Source organism: Porites lutea, chromosome 6 (genome assembly GCF_958299795.1).
Source record: "Porites lutea chromosome 6, jaPorLute2.1, whole genome shotgun sequence".
NCBI classification, from domain to species: Eukaryota; Metazoa; Cnidaria; class Anthozoa; order Scleractinia; family Poritidae; genus Porites; species Porites lutea.
The window spans coordinates 15,379,888-15,397,189 of NC_133206.1; the positions used below are offsets into that span (position 1 = coordinate 15,379,888).

General features: G+C 39.4%; 3 protein-coding genes across 3 annotated transcripts; all 3 read right to left on the minus strand.

The window, feature by feature from the left end:
• Window positions 1-7: 7 nt before the first annotated feature.
• On the minus strand, window positions 8-2,424 carry LOC140940747 (G protein-activated inward rectifier potassium channel 3-like). Its single transcript, XM_073389709.1, has one exon. The coding sequence runs from the start codon at window positions 1,856-1,858 to the stop codon at window positions 629-631; it is 1,230 nt and encodes a 409-aa protein (XP_073245810.1). The 5' UTR covers window positions 1,859-2,424; the 3' UTR covers window positions 8-628.
• Window positions 2,425-4,420: 1,996 nt separating this feature from the next.
• Window positions 4,421-9,396, minus strand: LOC140941423 (dynein regulatory complex protein 10-like). Its single transcript, XM_073390422.1, has 4 exons — window positions 8,496-9,396; window positions 6,862-7,095; window positions 5,662-5,733; window positions 4,421-4,720 (listed from the first exon to the last, which is right to left on the minus strand). The coding sequence occupies exons 1-4, from the start codon at window positions 9,375-9,377 to the stop codon at window positions 4,427-4,429; spliced, it is 1,482 nt and encodes a 493-aa protein (XP_073246523.1). The 5' UTR covers window positions 9,378-9,396; the 3' UTR covers window positions 4,421-4,426.
• Window positions 9,397-11,091: 1,695 nt separating this feature from the next.
• Window positions 11,092-17,299, minus strand: LOC140940439 (GPN-loop GTPase 1-like). The gene is made up of 5 exons (XM_073389414.1): window positions 17,144-17,299; window positions 15,593-15,834; window positions 14,349-14,568; window positions 12,883-13,126; window positions 11,092-11,557 (listed from the first exon to the last, which is right to left on the minus strand). Exons 1-5 carry the CDS (start codon window positions 17,288-17,290, stop codon window positions 11,247-11,249), a joined length of 1,164 nt encoding a protein of 387 aa, XP_073245515.1. The 5' UTR covers window positions 17,291-17,299; the 3' UTR covers window positions 11,092-11,246.
• Between the last annotated feature and the right edge of the window lie 3 nt (window positions 17,300-17,302).

Consider the following 17,302-nt stretch of genomic DNA (forward strand, 5'->3'; position numbering starts at 1 on the left):
ACATCAGTCTGTTTAACAAAATAATTTAATGATCACTGAATATTTGTCACAGCACATAATTAAATAACTTTCCTGAACTTTGAACATATGAAGGCGGATTTGTGAATAAACTTGTAAACTTGTTACGGAGACATAACTACCATCTGTAATATTCACATCCACTTTCTGAGCGAATTTGAACTGAAATGCGATAAGACAGTATTAAAGGAATAAATAAGCAACAGTTATTCAAACTGATTTAGTAAATAACCGTCACATACGTTCTATATTCCGTAGGTTTGGCCAAAATGTTGGACTAATAACATACGTGCCTCGTTGAAAAACAGCCGGAAAACAAATGTCATTTTAATACACGGGAACAGCGTTGATAAATAAAGAAACTAATATACACTGCTATCAGCATGAAAGGAAATTAATTGTTTGGTGATCACAACAGAAATAAAAAAAAACCAGCTATTTGATGTGCGGGTGAGGTTAAACTATTGAATTGGTTTGATACTTTTTTTTTTTTGTACAAAAAAACCATTAACAACTATGAATGAAAACATTAGGATTTGTTAATATTTTTCGCTAGAGTGAATATTTATCTAATGTCAGTCGGTTTCAGAATGCCATCAAATCAACTGTCTCATAATTTACTGACGTTGACATCTTGGCCAACTTCGCCGTTTGGAACTAAAGTCACCCCGTTACGAACGTAGTTGCTCTGAGGCACATCTGTTATATCGCGATCGCTTATCTCTTCCATAAGTTCCTGCTGGTGGGAATTATCGTTCCCATTTTCTCGAAGCCTCGAGTCGTGGAATTCTCGTGGACTCATTCTGGGCAATGCGACAGGACTGGGAAATGTTTCGTGGAGTCGTGAAACGTCAATGTTGTAATACCCGTTGTTTGACACACTTCCCATCATGTCCACAAACAAATGACCCCAATGAATTTCCTCTCTCAAATACGATGTTCTCGCTTGCGTAGTCATTCCTGTAGATTCGACAATCCCTTCGAGAAGAACGACAATTTCAAAGTCGGCGAAGAGCAAGTCATTCGGCGAATAATCGTAGAAAGGACTCTCCTCGTTGATCTCGTGTGAGACAATTACCGGGGAGAAGAGAAAGACTTTCTCTTCATCCTCACTCTCCAAATCGCAATTCACAGGCAACGGCTGCCTAAAGCAACAGATGTTTTCTCCCTCTTGTGTGACATAAGGGCGAATGAGAAAAACGCGAATGTGTGACTCGATGAGCTGCCTTTTGCGTAAATCCGCTATGCGAAACATCAAATAAAGCTTGCCGTTGCGTGCTGCTATCACCGCATGGCGTGAAAAAACAATTGTTGAACTTCGTTTGTGCGGACGTGAAACTTTAGCAAATATGAGTCCTAACATTGTCGAAGAGATTAACAAGCCAATAATGCACTGAATTAACAGGCAAACGACTCCTTCCGGACAGTCCGGTGTGATCTGTCGGCCCCCATAACCAATGGTAGTCTGCGTTTCTAACGAGAACAGAAATGCGGCCGTCCACGAATCAACTTTCTCTATACACACTATGTTGTGGTGTTCAGAGCGGTAATAGTAGATGCCCCACCAGATTGACCCGAAGACTAACCAGCTAACTAAAAAGGACAGCGAGAAAATTAGAAAAACGTATCTCCATTGAGCGTCGATCATTGTAGTAAAATGGTCATGCAAGTAGTAAAGCTGACTGCGATTTGGAACGTTCACATAGTTTACATGAATTCGCCCGTTTTTGTCCATAAGTCGTTGCCGCTTCATTTTTCTTGAAATTGCTCTGCCATTTCTCTGTCTTGGCCCTTTCTCCTCCTTAGGCTGAGAGCCAACGGCCTCTAATTCTACATCCATACATGCACGTTTAACTCTGCTCAGAACTTGACAGCAGTTTATACAACTCGTGAATTGAGTGTGATCTTCCACCTTGATTTTGAAGTTATTGCAAAGTTGATAAGAAGTTGAAAATAATTAGCTGGAATTATCTTTCTTCCTTTCTTCCTTACAACGTAGCCACTGTAACGTGAAAGGACGTAAATCCTTGAGTCATCCTATGAAGTATGTGTTATGACAGTCAACATGGTTGAATAATCCTGCGGCAACCATGTACATTTGGATCGATGATTGGTTGGGCAAATTCACGCATTGCCACTTTTAACAATCATAACAATCTGCATAAGAATGCTCACTCCGCGAAACACTGTTTATTTACATCTTGAAGTCTGGGCCAGATCGAAGATCAAGCATACGGGATGGGAAGAAAGCACGTCATCATCGAAAACGTCTCTATTTCCGATTGGCCGAAAAATCACTTACCAACCTGATATGGAGTTTTGTTAAACACACTATCCCTCGTGGAATAGTAAATTAGGCAATTTTAAATAAGGAGAATTCTTTTTTTTCCTTGAATGTGCCTGTACCTGACAATCGGGCGGTCCTTTTGTTATGTTAATAATGTGTGTTGTCTTATTTTAGCATGGGAATATACTTTCCAAAGTGAATTCCAAGGTCAAAGACCGTGAAAGCTTGCAATGGCGAAAAAAAAACTGCCTTTGTACTTGTGTATTTAATTTTTACCCCCCTTGTCGCTTTAAAAAACCTTTGACTTTATTTATAGACTTTTGCTTAAATATGCCAGAGGCATCCTGTCAGCTTTCTTTAATCTGGCTCCACATGTCATGGAAATGATTGGCAGTAAAAGAAAATACACAGCTACAATTTAAAAGTTGTTTTGCCCTTTGATCTATCGGTTCCTGCGTGCCAAGCGCGCGATACGTGTATAGCACGCGTGGCGGAACCGTTCGGTAATAGAAGGACCGGAACCTAATATCTAACCAGCTGTTATTAGTTAAAGAATTTACAAAAAACGAATAGAAGCAAGGATGATTTTCAAGTGAGGAATAAAAAATCGCCAGTTTTTAGGAAGACAGTGCCTTTCTCATTCGGGTTCTTACAAGTGACTATAACGGCAGGAGCTTGGAGCCTATCTGTATGAGCCCATGACTAGTCATGTCATAAGATCAGAGGCTCCTGCTATAAGAGTACTGAGGTAGCCTGTGTGTCAAAATTCAAATCTAACGGTAAGCAAACAAGCAAGTGTCATTGACGTTTATTTCGTACAAGAGAGAATATTCCCTCTTGTTTCGTATCACAAATTTTAGGAGAAGTTAGCTGTCGTACTGTGGTACTCACTCAGCCTGGGCTACCTGTGGTTTTAGCTTAAAAAGGGAGGAGCCGGCCACGAGGGCTATCTGGGCGCGGGAAGAGAAAGCAGTGAAGTAAGAGATTTTTTTTTCCTTTATTATTTGTCTTGAAGTGTTACAATACAGATTTGTAATTTTGGGGTATACATTGGTTTTCAGTGTCAAGCCATTCAAAATTGATCAAAATAAAAGTCAAAAGCGTTTAATAGATAAAGTCCAGAATCTGGGTAATGAAAGGAAGTAAATATGCAAAGACCTTCGCCAAGATTCAGGTCAGAGGAATATTTCGTATACGAGATATCCGAATTTTTGAATTTTAGTGACGTCATGTGAAAACCAACAATAGAGAGGTAAGGTATAAGATAGAATTGCAACACTGCTGTAACTAATTGTAGTACATTAATATGTTTCTGTACAGCCGTCATGTATCTTGTACTAATTTTTCCCTGATAAACAAGTTGCGGACACGGTAATCTAATTCGTACCGTTATAACGGGCAGTTTTTCTTTAGCCTGTTCACAGACTCTCCATTTTCTCTAAAGAGATCGTCGAGCGCGCGTATGAAAATAAAAACTGCGAGGGATTTATTCATCGCAAGGACAAGGGGTTCCGGGGAAAGTTCCTTCCTTTCTTTTTTTTCTCGCCCTCCGCGCTCGCTCTCGCGCTCTGTCAGAATGGTCGAAAAAAAGAAGTCTATGAACAGGTTAGTTGTTCTTGCAACTTGTCTTAGGGTTTTGTTGCGCCATTGCGAGATAAAAACAAGAGACGTAACCTAGTACAACACCATCCGAAAGGAAAATTTCGATTTATGATCATTTCTCGTACGAATCGTTTCGCCAACGTCCTGTTCGCCATCGAGTTTGGTCAGTTCGCTAGCTTCTTTCGCCGATCAAAGGATTAAAGAACAAAGTATACACATGTGTATCAGACATTTTAGTGTCAGGGCTGAATGAAGGAGGTATATATATATATATGCCGTAGCGCCTGTTTTGTTTCGTAATCGAAACGACTTTAGACAGTACTGAACGGGACGTTTGCGAACCGACGCGTGGGCGAAATGACAGCTAAAGCGATTGTCAGAATGAAAAAGTTTACGGGATATATTCTTTTCAGGAGCTGAAGGCGGGGGCATTTTTGTTGCCACTTTTGATTGATCATCGCTTGGATTGTTGCGCACAGGTTCCAATTAAGGCACATCATCGTTGCAACAAAATCCAAACTACCTCTTTTTCTTCTTTCCACCACTTTTCTTTCCCTTCTTTCCTTTTCCCTTTTTCTTTTTATTCTTGAGCGCTTTTCTGGCCTTATGCGCTCGCCAAAGCGACTGAATCAACCTCGCAGCACGTATTTTAAGATTCAGTTCTCTCTCGGCTGCCTCTGCTTTCTCTTTAGCTATCCTTCTTGCCTCCATGATCTCTAAATATTCCTTTTTCAGCGTCTCGAATCGCTCTTCTAGTTCACTTAGTTGCCTCTTTTCTTCGGTGTAAATGGCGTCTAGGGCGTCGAATTCATCCTGCAAACAACGAAAACAGTGCAGCTCCCAGTTAGTGGTTCGTTTACAGGAACCATTGGGACTTAAAAGTGACTTTACGCAACAGGAAGGCTTGAAGAAGAGGACAATATTCTCTGGTTCTTTACAAATAGATCTGTTTAAAGGAAAATGAAGTTTGGCGAAAAGTTGTTTCCAACAAAAGTTTTGTCACGCTTGTCACACAAGGTTTGCCGTCTTCTTTCATCTGCCGACCTGTTGCGTAAGTTCACCGGAAGGGACCTTACGATCCGACAACGGCGACGTCCGTGAAAACGTCCCTGAAAAATAGGCTTCGCATCCTGTCACTTTTTTTCGCGATTATCCCAAGTCGCCCAGTTACTTAAAAAAGGGAATTTAGGTTGGAGATGAAGAGAGGGGACCGCGCCCAAGTTCAGACAGAAATGGTAAATTTATCGGTTTGCCGTTCTCGTCCTCAAAAAACTTAAAATTTGGTCATTTCACGTCGAAGTCGTACAGGAACGGCAAAGAAATGTACAAAAAAGCGTGATGCACGTGCAAAGTTGTTGTTTTGCAAGCCCTCGCCCTCCTTCGCTCGTTTGTACGCCCGGCGGCCCGACCAAAACCGCCATGCTACGCGCTTACGCGCTTTTCTTGCCTCGTTTTTCCCCTTTTGTTGGGTATTTAGTAGGCTACATTTTCATTCCGGTGGGAAAAGTTTTTGGGAAAGCTTTTAGGTTGGATCCCAGATTAGACGGAAGGAAAGGGTAAGTGGATAGTGGAACAAGATTTTCATGGGGATTTTCGGACCGAAACATGTTTTTTTTTGCCTTTTTCTCGGTCCTCCTTGACTGAATCGTGCTGATTTGAGAATGGTTTGAGAAACCGACTTAACTGATGACGTTACAAGCGGTTCACGGGACGTGGATCCGCACGGGCGGTTATGTTTTGTGAGAGTAAGGTACCTGTCTTTCTCCCATATCTGTGTCATATTTCTGAATCCAGTTCTCAACTTCTGTTTCTATCCTGTACTTGCGCTACAATAAAAAAATTGGATGAATAATGATGAGATTCATTGCAGCAAAAAAGGCACCAAGCTAGTCATTTTTATTTGGAATGCAAATTAAAAAAAGATAGAAAATCTGGGAAAATGTTCATTAATTCACCCACACTGGGAAACCATTGCACATCTATGAGTGTTGAATCCGTTTTTCCTATTAAAGGCTGTTCTCATGTCTTATTTTCAAGGAGGTTTAGCAGACTTTTGAGAAAAATTCAAGGACTTTTGAAAGCGATTTGTAATTTGTTATGAGTTTCAAGGACTTTAGAGCCAGAGTTTCTTCAAGGACTTTTCAAAGCCCTGCAAACGTTTGTAGTAGGGCACTTCGAATAACCATTGCGTGTCATGAAGTCTTCTAATCCTTTTCCTAGTCCGCCAAATATGAAGAGAGAGCTTAAGTAACGATGACAACGACGGCAGTGAAAAAATCCCAAGAAAATGAATTTGCGTTTTTTTTTTTCAAACTGTATCGCGTCTATGTTGACCATTTGAATTTGTCTAGGCGATTTTCTCCTGGTGTTGAATTCTTAAAGACTTTATCCGGCTTCAAAAAGAGAAAGGCAAATTCTTCTTCCTACGTTCACGTCCTCCCTAAAACTTCGTATTTGGAGGTTTGAGGTCGTACTGTCTCGTGATGTGGACGTCAAGGAAATGTACTAAAAAGCGTGATGCTCTTGCAGAGCTGTTGTTTTGCTCATAAAACCAATTTATTTTTGATGATTTTGCTGTCGTCGTTGTCTTGGTTGCTTTTACGCTTAAAAGCTCCCTAACAAGAATACTTAACCTACCAGTTTTCCTCTACTAAGCATTCCCCTTTCAAGTGGGCTTGAAAATAAGTCATTAGACCTATTGGAGGTTGATAAAGTACATTGCATTTTAAAGTTAATTGTTTAAACACTTAGTTTACCCTTTCAGCCTCAATATACTGCAACTAGCATCCAGTTTCTCTAAATAATAACAATGCGTGATCAAACATACAGATGATGAGAATGCTTGATATTTGAGCAAATTCTCTCAAGCAGTATCAAAAGAAATGTATGAAGAACCATGAGGAGAATATAAATGTTGATATTGGGGTTAACTACAAATGTAACTAAACACCTACTTTTCTCAAGGCCAGTTCACTTTCCCTGTGACCTACTGTGTCTCCCTCGAGTTTCTTTTTCAGTTCAATAATTTCCTGTTGAAGTTTAGATTTCTTGCTATCTGAGTTTTTCATTTCTGCTGCGTCCTGTTTGGCAGCATCTGTGATGATTCTGCGACTTTGCTCCTCTGCATTCTTCTCAACAACATATATGTCATTCTTTAGTCTGCGAATGATGTCATTTCTTTTGGAAATCTACAAATTAAACACTTTAGAAATTAAGTGGGCAATCCACGAGGCGAATTGGATAATTTTGTATGGAAAACAAAATAAATCAGGGTCATGAAATAATTGACTGTGAGCAGTCTCTTATTTTTCGTTGCAAAGTTACTCTCCACACCTAACCCATGCAGGCGAGCAGCGAGCAGTGAAGCTGTGAGCCGTAACGAAGGAGGGCATAAGCCCGAGAAGAAAAAATAAGAGACTGATGACTCTTTTGCTCTGTCTGAGGACAACAAAACAGTCAGTGAAGGTAATTTTATCAACCAATTAAACCTGAGTAATCTGAGCCAAATTACACTTTTTTTAAATCCTATAAGATAGCCATGACCTTCCTAGCCTACGAAAACAGCTGTTTCTCCTCGCTCTTTGCTGCTGAGGACAAATAGCGCAGAATAACATCTGCGACTCAGTGGCAGAATTTCAATACTGATGGTGTAAAATCTGTCTGGAATCCGGTCAGAAGCGCTGATTAGTCGACTGAGTAGTTACATTGTTTTAGCTACTGTTTGCGAATGACAGACAGAAGACAAAAGGCCACAAAGGTAAAATGTAAAGGCGATGAATCTCTCACAAAACAGTCAAAATTGGTGGAATATATTCTTCTCTAGAAGACGCAGTTGAGTTTTTCTGGGACTTGTTTGCAGATGAACGCAACACTTTAGTAAAATCAACCAGGAGAAACGTAAAATTGAACAAATTTGGATGTGGAAAACCCCAGGACTACCGGATATATTATGTAAACATTGATTTACATCATCAGTTTGGAATTTCTGTCGCTGAATAGCAGACGTTCCTCTGCGTAACATGTCCCCAGTGGCGAAGAGCAAGGAGAAACGGCAGTTTTTGCAGGCTATGACTTTCCTTCCATTTAGAAAATTTAGAGCAGTTTCCTTCTGTTTTTCTTAAGGAAGATATCCTCATACCTTTTAGCTTATATGCGATAACTGCTTGGTTCATTATTGTTCGTAATAAGTTAGTTGTGATGCGTGACTATTTTTTATCGCCAGCTATCTCCTACCAAAGACCATCGATAGCTGTACAATTGACCAATCAGCTACTCCATTTCTGGAATGAAGGGGGGTATGTTTACTACAAAAGAGTCTGCAGTCTGTCCTTTCTCGTTGCATCCTAATCCCTTATTGTAATGTCGTTTTTTGCAAATTATCATGCTGGGTGAAATAAGAACTGGATGGATTTTTAGAGAAAAGGCAGACTGCAAGCAGTCTAATGAAATAAGGCCCCTTGTCTTAACAGGGTCTAAAACAGGGTGTGGATTTGAAGGCCCCCTCAGGAAACCTCTACCCACCTGACCTTGGGCCTGTTTTATGGGGATGCCAACACTTGAGGGAAGTAAATGAACGCCAACATTTTACCTCATTTTCTTTGTCATCTATGGCTCTTTTCAGCTCCTCTTGAAGTTTACGCCCACTTTCGCTGGATTTCATTTCCCTAGCAACAATCTGCTTTAAATACTGTTTTCTCTCCTTTTCCTCGCTTGGTGTTGTCAAGAGTTTCTCGAACAAAATCGCTCTCAATGTGGTTATTTCATCGATCATCCCATTAACTTCCATCGACCTTTCGTTCCTCAAGTCTTTCAGTGAATTCACAGCGGCTGGATTAGAAGCAAACAATCTCATGATTGTCCTGACAGAATGTTTTATCTGTGCGCTTAGAGCTTGGACCATCTTCAGATCCAAAGTTTCGTCTTGATTGCCTGTTTGTTCTAATGGGCTTAAACGACCTTGTTTTAAGGACGCCGATTGCTTGCTCCCAGCAGAACTTTGCCTACTTTCCCGAAGAGCAAGGACGTCTTCATTTTCCAAAGTAGCTTGCGAGGCTTCGCTTGATCTCCGTGATGAAACGTGTGATGGAGTAGGAGAGGCGGACTGGCTACGTCTTTGATCAAGAGTAAACTTGGAAATCGCTCTCTGATAGGAGGATTGTAGTCGATCATGCTCTTCTAGGACTTGAACTAGGTCAGATCCAAGGATAACAGAGAACCGGTTCAAGTTTTCAATGATGTAAGGAAGCAGCGAAACTAATTCCAATCTTTTGATAGAATCATCGACCACAGCTATTACTCGTTGTGCTTCCACCGATGTGAGCTTTTTCCTCGCAGGATCCAAGACTTTAAGCGGATCAGAAGTTTCTTTGGCCTTATCTTTCTGCTTTTGTTTCGCTTTTGGGTGAAGCTGTTCAAAGCTTGAGGCTACAGACGCCGTTGTTTCTGCCCTGAAAACTGCTATCGTCGCCATGTTGGTGTTCTAATGCGTGTCGATCGAATTTGGTCACCAAGGTTACCAAGATTATTTGCCTAATGAGATGCTAAAGTCAAAATCTTCATAGAGTCTTCATAACCATGCACTTTTATCCAGTTTAAAATACGTTTTGATGATGTAATAAAGTCACTGAAAATTGATTTTGATTGACTAATTATTGTCTTTAATGATTATTGATAAATTTGGTCAATTTGAAAGAGGGAATTTTTTTTCAGTGTAAAAGTAGTGATTGCCTTATTTCAAACCGAGGGAGACTGGGTCCAAGCGTACAAGAGACTGTAAGAGTATTTACTCGAATTAGCGCCACAGTGGTTATTAAAATTGACCACTCCAGAAAATTCCATAACAAACCATAATGCTCTTTGTTTGTCATCCAGAAACTTTGCATAAGCAGTTAAAATGGCCCCAAGAGAAACTGAAAACAATGCTTATGCAAAATTTTGGTGTGACAAAAAAAGAGCATTATGGTATGTTATGGTATTTTCTGGAGTGGGCAATTTTTCATGCCTCCAGGGTGGTGCTTATTCGCAATGGCAATCAACCTTTTGGGTTTACGGTTATCTCGCCACTGAACAATCCCGCCATGACAAACACCAATCTGTCGATCTTATATCGGCGATATGGCGATATGGTTTGGTGGCGAGATGACTAGAAACCACAAATCTTATAGTGCACAATGGTAGGAAATAGCATTTTTGATTTTTTCAAGTACATCAAAGGGCGCTAGAGAGGAGTTTTTCACTGCGTTTATTCCAGTCTATTTCACATCCATAGCAAGTTTATATCACAAGTTTTTTAATAGTCAAACGGTGAAGGTCAAACGCAATTTACCCACATTCCATCTCCAACGCATACTAATATCTGGGAAAATCCCTTTAACACTGTGAAACCAAGAGAGTTGGCGTAGCAGGTGTTTCGCTTTTCCTGCATCCGGAAATACAACAAGTTAATCGTTGTCTATAGTAGAGTGTGTATCTGTGTTTTGCATAAAAGCTGTATGCCATGTATCAAGGCCTATTTGAGAAAAGGGGAAACAATGGCATGCAAACAGTGTTTTGTTCCCAGAAGTTTTCAAAGAGTTGAAACGACATTGAGGCTATAAAAAAATGTGTGGTAGCCTGTTAAAATGTGTGAAAGTGCCGAGCAGCAGTCTTGTGACAGAAATGGCTAGGTACTTCATATATGATTCCTATAGTGTACCGATATATAGATTCTTATAGTGCAGTCTTTCTTCTAGTTGGGTACTTGGCTTGCTTAAGTGTCTTGGCCTACTTGAGTGTCTTGGATTACTTGAGTGTCTTAGCCTACCTAGAGGTGGGCACTTGGTAAAGGTCTACAATGACAAGAGGAGTAGACACTCCTGTGCTATCAGGTCGTTTCGCCAGAATGTCGATTCGCCTGAGGACAGTTCGCCCAGACTTTAGCCGGTGAACAGGCTCTCTGTTTGCGAGGAGAGGGAAGGGACTTTCCCTTCTCCCTCCTGGTGATTTTTTCACCCTTTTCCCAAACAGAGAGCCTGTTCACAGGCTACCCGGACTTCAGTCGTTTTACTTGATGTTTTTTTGTTCTCTGAAACAAGGAACAAACGTAAATATAGGACTGTACATGTGAAATCCAAGCTTAACTAAAATAACATCTCTAACAAGCATTTTCTCCGAGTTGTAGAGTGTTCTATGTCATCGGCCAAATCAACTTAAGTCCGGGTGAAACGACCGCAATTCGCTCGGGCGAGCTCCCACTTGACAAGACAAAATCACCTGTCCCTCATAACCTCACAGAATTTGCAAACAAGGACGCTGTCGAGGTAGAGATTGCCAACTCGTAATGTTCTTTTCAATATTTGCATTATTCTTGGTCTGTACCAGCTTGTTTCTTTAGTTTCTCTTTTTCCAAATATCTCTTGAATGACTCATGTTCTTTCATTTCTTCTTCATCAAATTCCTCCCCAGTCCCTTCGTCATCATCACTGTCTAAGTCCGCCCCTAGGGAGATGTGGAATGGAGTCGCATGCATGGATGCAAGCGCCTGGGCACCAGTTGGGTTTGTTTCCATCGCAACAGGTTTGCCAGCACCTAGATCCTGTTTTACTTTTTTCAGTTGATCCTCCTTTTCTTTTCTTGCTTTTTCTTCTTTGTCCTTTTTCAGTCTTTCATATTCTGAAGAAGATTAACGATACGCCAGAATTTCATAATAGGTACATATTTCAAAGGGAGAATGGCCTTTTCCAGGCTTTCAGATAGTGGAGTGTGACACGAAGGAAGAGAGCGGGAAAAAATAAGAAGGAAGAGAGAGAGAGAGGGAGAGAGGAGGGAACTCACTCGTTCACTCCCTACCCCACCCCCCCTCCCCTTGCTGTTTCTCCCTCTCACATCACATACCGTAAAATTCCAAAAAAAAGCCCCTCCATGTATAAGCCCCTCCAAATACAAGCCCCCCAAACTGGTAACGCAAAAAACCCACGTCCAAATATAAGCCCCCTGAGGGCTTGTACTTGGAAAATAGCCCTCAAATACAAAGCAAAACAAAGCAAAAACGGTAAATTTACTTCCAACTAAAAGGCTAGCCCAATCGATTTTGAAATGCAAATTTCTCTCCTCAAGCCCCTCAAAAAAGGGCCTTTGAAAAATATAAGCCCCAGGGCTTATTTTCAGAATTTTACGGTATCTTTGCACCATCCCCACAGTTTGAACACCTGGAACAGACTACAGAGGGAAGTAATAATAAAAATAAAGTAATAATAAACAGAATTAATCAATGTATGTAATGTGGTGTTACTAATAATTGCTAGTGAGACGTGAGAATCAGGACTGAGTTGTTCTAATCAACTGACCATGATACAGATACAGGTGAAAACGAGGCTGAAGTTGACGTTGCTTTGATACAACCCTTCCTGCTTTATTATGTAAATCATGTTGTTCTTATGCCAACAGGTATATTTTAAACATAATTTTCATAAGAAAAGGAAAGAGGTTTGTAACAAGGTCAACCAGAGCCCTATGTTCACTAAAAGTCTGGGATCACAACTGTAAAATGGTCTATTCTAAGAACGATTACTGCAAACTCAGGATCTAAATATGACAACTCATATTTTCTTCTTGTTTGTTTGTTTGTTTGTTTGTTTGTTTTTTCTCAGTTTAAACAGAATCAGAGCCAACAGGGCTTCAGAAAACTCACTTAAAATCTCTTGTGCAATATATAAAGCAACTGATCTCAGGGTGATACTTTCTGTTTGGCTACAACACAGCTTTTATGCATTCTTCAGAAACCTTATTTCACTAGATTTTAATCATTAATCTAGAGCCATGGAAATGAAATAATCGACCTGAGTTGGCAGTAATCATTCTTAGATCGATGCATGGAAGACCTAGATATGAGAAAGGAGTTCTTCTGGCAGTACACTGTACCATAAAAACTGAATGCAAAAGAGTGTGCAGAAAATGGATGTTCATATTTTCTCTTAAGTTTTAAAGACCCTTTCTACCTGGCTTGTACTGAGTTTCAAACTCAACCACAGCATCATCCACAGCCTTTTTAAACTCATCCATACCAGCTCCTGTCACTGAAGACACGCCCACTGTTCGAAGGTTTTGGTAAAATTCATCCAATACCAGACTCATGGATCTTGTTAAACTTGACATGTATGATGTGTCCTGTGCTAGAGCTTCCTCAAAAACCTCAAAGTCTTGCATCCACTCAACAGCAAAGTTGTGGTCCACTATGTCAGTCTAAACATAAGAAAGAATGACTAAAACTACGGGTCTATGCATGCAGGGATTGGAAAAAAAATTATTTGAATTCCAGCTTGTCTCACATTTTTCTTGCCTGGGGCCAATTCTTCCCTATCTTAGCTAACAATTTTGTTTATAGAGGATCTGAAAGTGTCTTCCTGCATCTATTATTTTACAAACTTGTCAAACTTTTCTATCTTTAGGAACAAACTGCTAGAGTTCAATCCTGGACATAAGTGTATCCTGGACTACTGGACGAGAAATTTTTTGAGCCCTGCAAAAACCCCGCTGATTAGTGCTAACCCGAGGTTAAATTTTAATCCCAATTTCTTTTTCTTTTGTTCAAAAGCATTTTCTCTGATAATTTCTGTATTCTTTTTAGAGTGTCCAATCTTCCAATAATTGTAGACAAAATGAATTAAAATTGAGTTGCTTTTTTTACCTTCATATTTAAATCCAAATTTTGCACTAACCCTTTTTTATCATAACCCAGCTTTGAACAACCCGGCCCAGGAGTTTAGTGTCTTCCAGAGTTAAACATTGCTGGTCAAACTGTTTGAAGTTAATTTGCATTCCTGTAGGGAAGCCAATACTACAACGCTTTGATTCATATCTGCAGTATTTTGAAAGATTAAAGAAATTCTTACGGATTTTTTCTAAAACCACTGGGCAGGGGTGACCAGTTGTTATTGTTTTAAGGAGAGAGTACGTGCGAAGTTCATACTGCTTGTACTTTGCTAGTCAGGGTCGGCCAGGGTTTTTGGGTATACGGTATACAGGGGCTTTTTAAATCGGGTATACGGTATATTGCAGCTTAAATACGGGTATTCGGTATATCACTTTCTTTGAATTTCAGGTATAAAGTATACCTACCTTCGTTTGGGTATATTTGGATGAATTTTGGGTATTTTGGCAAATTTTTTGCGGGTATACTGGTATACCACTACCCCCCTGGCTGACCCTGGCTTAAGTGCATCATTGATCATCTTTTTTTTTGTAGTACATCAGACCATGATTTCAGAAGTATCTGCCTCATGATTATGCTTCACTGCCAGAAAGGAAAACTTAAAAATCTTGGGGGTTGAAATGACATCCTCAATGGCCCAGGCTGTGGAAGCATTTGAAGAATTTTGGACTATTTGCTTGTCAGATGACTTTTCGTCTCTAAGAAGGTTTTTTACTGAGTTGCAGAGTTGAGGCTAAATATAATAATACTCACCTTGTTTAAAACAACAATAAAAGGCAACTTTGTCTTGTACAGGATACTGCAAGCGTATAGCATGTTAGACATAAATGTAACTGGGCTGGTACTCCTTGCTGTGTCAATTATATACACTACAATTGTCGCAAATGATGATGCCAGTGCTTCAGTTATAATGGCTCCAGATGCAGACCAAGTGAACACCTCAATCTGGCCTGGCGTGTCAAATATTGCATATCTGGAATACAATGGCCATAATGAATAATAAAAAAAAACAATATTGCACTACATCAAATGATACCTGCAACTAAACTAGACAACTACTATCGCATTTCATAATTTCAACAATTATTAAAACAATACCAACTTATACTAGTTTATACTACTAACTTTGATGTTGATCATGACATTTTGATTGCTTACTGCTTTACAGGCAGTAACTGGTTGAAATGTCATGATCAGTTTTAAAAGGAGTTCTATGAGACATATCAGTGTAATAAGGATATCATTTCAAACAATGATGAATAACATTATATTCTCATTTCTGTTTCCATTTTTTTACTGATTATTGGTCACCTTTATCATTATTTTTTCCATTTACAAAAAGATAACAAGCACAATCCAAGAATATTTTTTTGGGAAGGAGAGAGATACTATATAGCAATAAAGTATCATTTAAAATGCACAGTAATGCACTAATGCACTAATGCACTAATTATTAGTGCAGTTTATTTTTTTGTGTGGACCAACATAGGCAGGGCACGACAAAAGAGCTGTCTGTTAGCCTGGGGCTAATGAAGCATGTCATGATCGAGAGTTGTCCAATAGGCAAGCAACCAAAAAAAAAAAGAAGAGAGTTGGTAGGCCTTTATGACTGCTCTGGGGTGGTAAATTTCAGCTACAGCTGGCCTGAATGGCAAGTGATTTTTCAAATTTTCAACTCACCTTTGACCTTAAAGGTGTCTAATACTACAAAAAATTTATGATTTACATTAATAATGAAGCGGTTTGGGAACATTTTTGCATGGAACCTGTTAAATAAATTAATGTAATAGTTATAATTTGTGCAAATTAACAAGTGAACATATGATCATCAATGCAACAAAATCGTATACTGAAATGTGTGCCCAAATTGATGCGGCACTTAGGACTTACTATACATTCAAGCTGTTAGGAATAGAATGAGAGAATTTACCTATAACTTTAAGCCGTGATATTACTCAAAGAAATGACTCATTCTAAGATGAACATTTCTTGCTTACTTGAAATCAGTTGAACGTTTCTTGTCCAAAAAACTCATAACTTGATCAAATCTTGTTGCAAACAGGTTCAATGATGTGACAATTCCCCCATTTGGACCTAGTTTGTATTGCTTCATAACTTCTTTGTAGTTGACAGAATCTCTGATGTCAATATTTGCTGGATAGGGTACTTCTCTCACAGCAGGATCAAGATTTACCACATAAGGAGTCTCCTTCTGGGTGTACAAGTGTGCTGTGAGTCTCTGAAATGTGTAATTACATAGTTTCAGAAATTATTTTACAATTATATTTGTTAAATGATCTTTTTCACACCCAGAGTTAATGATGGAGTCTAGTAAAAACTTTTGAGACTGTAAAAAAAAATCCTGAAGTGTGACAAACAATTATTCTAATGAAACCTCTCTAGCTGCCATTTCACATAGGACAATTTGTTTTTCACCATTTTCTAAGATGAAATTTTCATATGCATAATAAATGAATGGAGCAAGTGGAAATCTTCCCCCCGCCCCCCACCACCACCATTTTTTTAAACTGAAATCACAGCAAGGGAACTTCTTGATTAATTTGAGCAAAAGTAAATTAAAAATGCTTTTATTGCTGTCATAGCTTGAGGGCTATGAAGTGGCAGATTTCTGAGGCAACTGCAAAGGCTTTCAATCCAAAATATCAAATTCCTTCAAGGGACGTTCCATTTTATTAATTTTATCCGCACCCCCTAAGATGATGGGAATCCGAACCCTCAAATTTTTGTCTGCACCCTTTATACATATATATATGTTAAAGTTAATTTTTTATCTCAGGTAATTTTCGATTTCTTTTGTTTTTGGTTATGTTAATGTATGCTAATGAAGTTGAAATAAAAGAAAAAAAAAAATTACCTGAGATGAAAAATTAACTACAACATATATATACTAGTAATAACCAAAGGTTTCAGAGTGCGGGTGACAATGATCGAAGGTCAAAATGCTTTTGTTCTAGTGCTGTGCTTTGTGAAAGTTTCACGTGACAGATGGTCAAAAAGGTACGTGATCAAATTTGCATGATCAGATTACGAGTAATGGAAGGTCCAAATGCGCGTGATCAAATTGCGTTCTGTGCTTTCCACACATTCTTACTGGAGGTCCAAATGGATGCTGGCTACATACATGCAATGCATGCATGATAACAACCTGGAAATTAGGATTGCAGGTTCCCCTTTTTGCCCGCAAAAACTTTTCAAGTTGAAATCAAGAATGAAATAGTTCGCCGATTTGCAAGGCTTCATCCGAGTAGAATGAAACTGGCCAATAGCCTGTCTGAATGACTCAGAAACCCAGGAAAGGGGACTTAAAAATTCAAAGAATTGCCATGGAAGCATGCCCCCAGATCCCATTATATTAGAGGCTTGCGCCTTTGGCGATCATTTAGGAAATCGGTCAGTATTTATCCTAGATCCGCGCTAAGGAATATTTCATAAAGCATTAAAGCACGTGGCAATATGGTAAACGTTAACGTTCACATGCAGCAGTCATCAAACTAGAATAGGCCAGGAACCTAGAACTTTAAAAATACCTGTACAAATGTTGTTTTTCCTGATCCAGCCATACCAAGGCACAAAATACAAGTGGGTTTCTCTTGATGTGATTCTGTGTCATCTGATTTTGCAATTCTATCATCAGAATTAGAAGTCACTTCTTCACCGCCGCTTGCTTCCGCCATCTTTGTGATCTA

What these genes read in the sequence shown, in the direction of transcription:
- LOC140940747 (XM_073389709.1), bottom strand. Translation starts at nt 1,858, where the DNA reads ATGGATGTAGAATTAGAGGCCGTTGGCTCTCAGCCTAAGGAGGAGAAA.
- LOC140941423 (XM_073390422.1), bottom strand. Translation starts at nt 9,377, where the DNA reads ATGGCGACGATAGCAGTTTTCAGGGCAGAAACAACGGCGTCTGTAGCC. An exon ending in TAGATGACAAAGAAAATGAG is followed by an intron (nt 7,096 to 8,495) that starts GTAAAATGTTGG and finishes TTTAATTTGTAG; the next exon opens with ATTTCCAAAAGAAATGACAT. An exon ending in GTGAACTGGCCTTGAGAAAA is followed by an intron (nt 5,734 to 6,861) that starts GTAGGTGTTTAG and finishes TTTTTATTGTAG; the next exon opens with CGCAAGTACAGGATAGAAAC.
- LOC140940439 (XM_073389414.1), bottom strand. Translation starts at nt 17,290, where the DNA reads ATGGCGGAAGCAAGCGGCGGTGAAGAAGTGACTTCTAATTCTGATGAT. An exon ending in GAAAAACAACATTTGTACAG is followed by an intron (nt 15,835 to 17,143) that starts GTATTTTTAAAG and finishes TACACATTTCAG; the next exon opens with AGACTCACAGCACACTTGTA. An exon ending in AAACGTTCAACTGATTTCAA is followed by an intron (nt 14,569 to 15,592) that starts GTAAGCAAGAAA and finishes ATTGTATTCCAG; the next exon opens with ATATGCAATATTTGACACGC.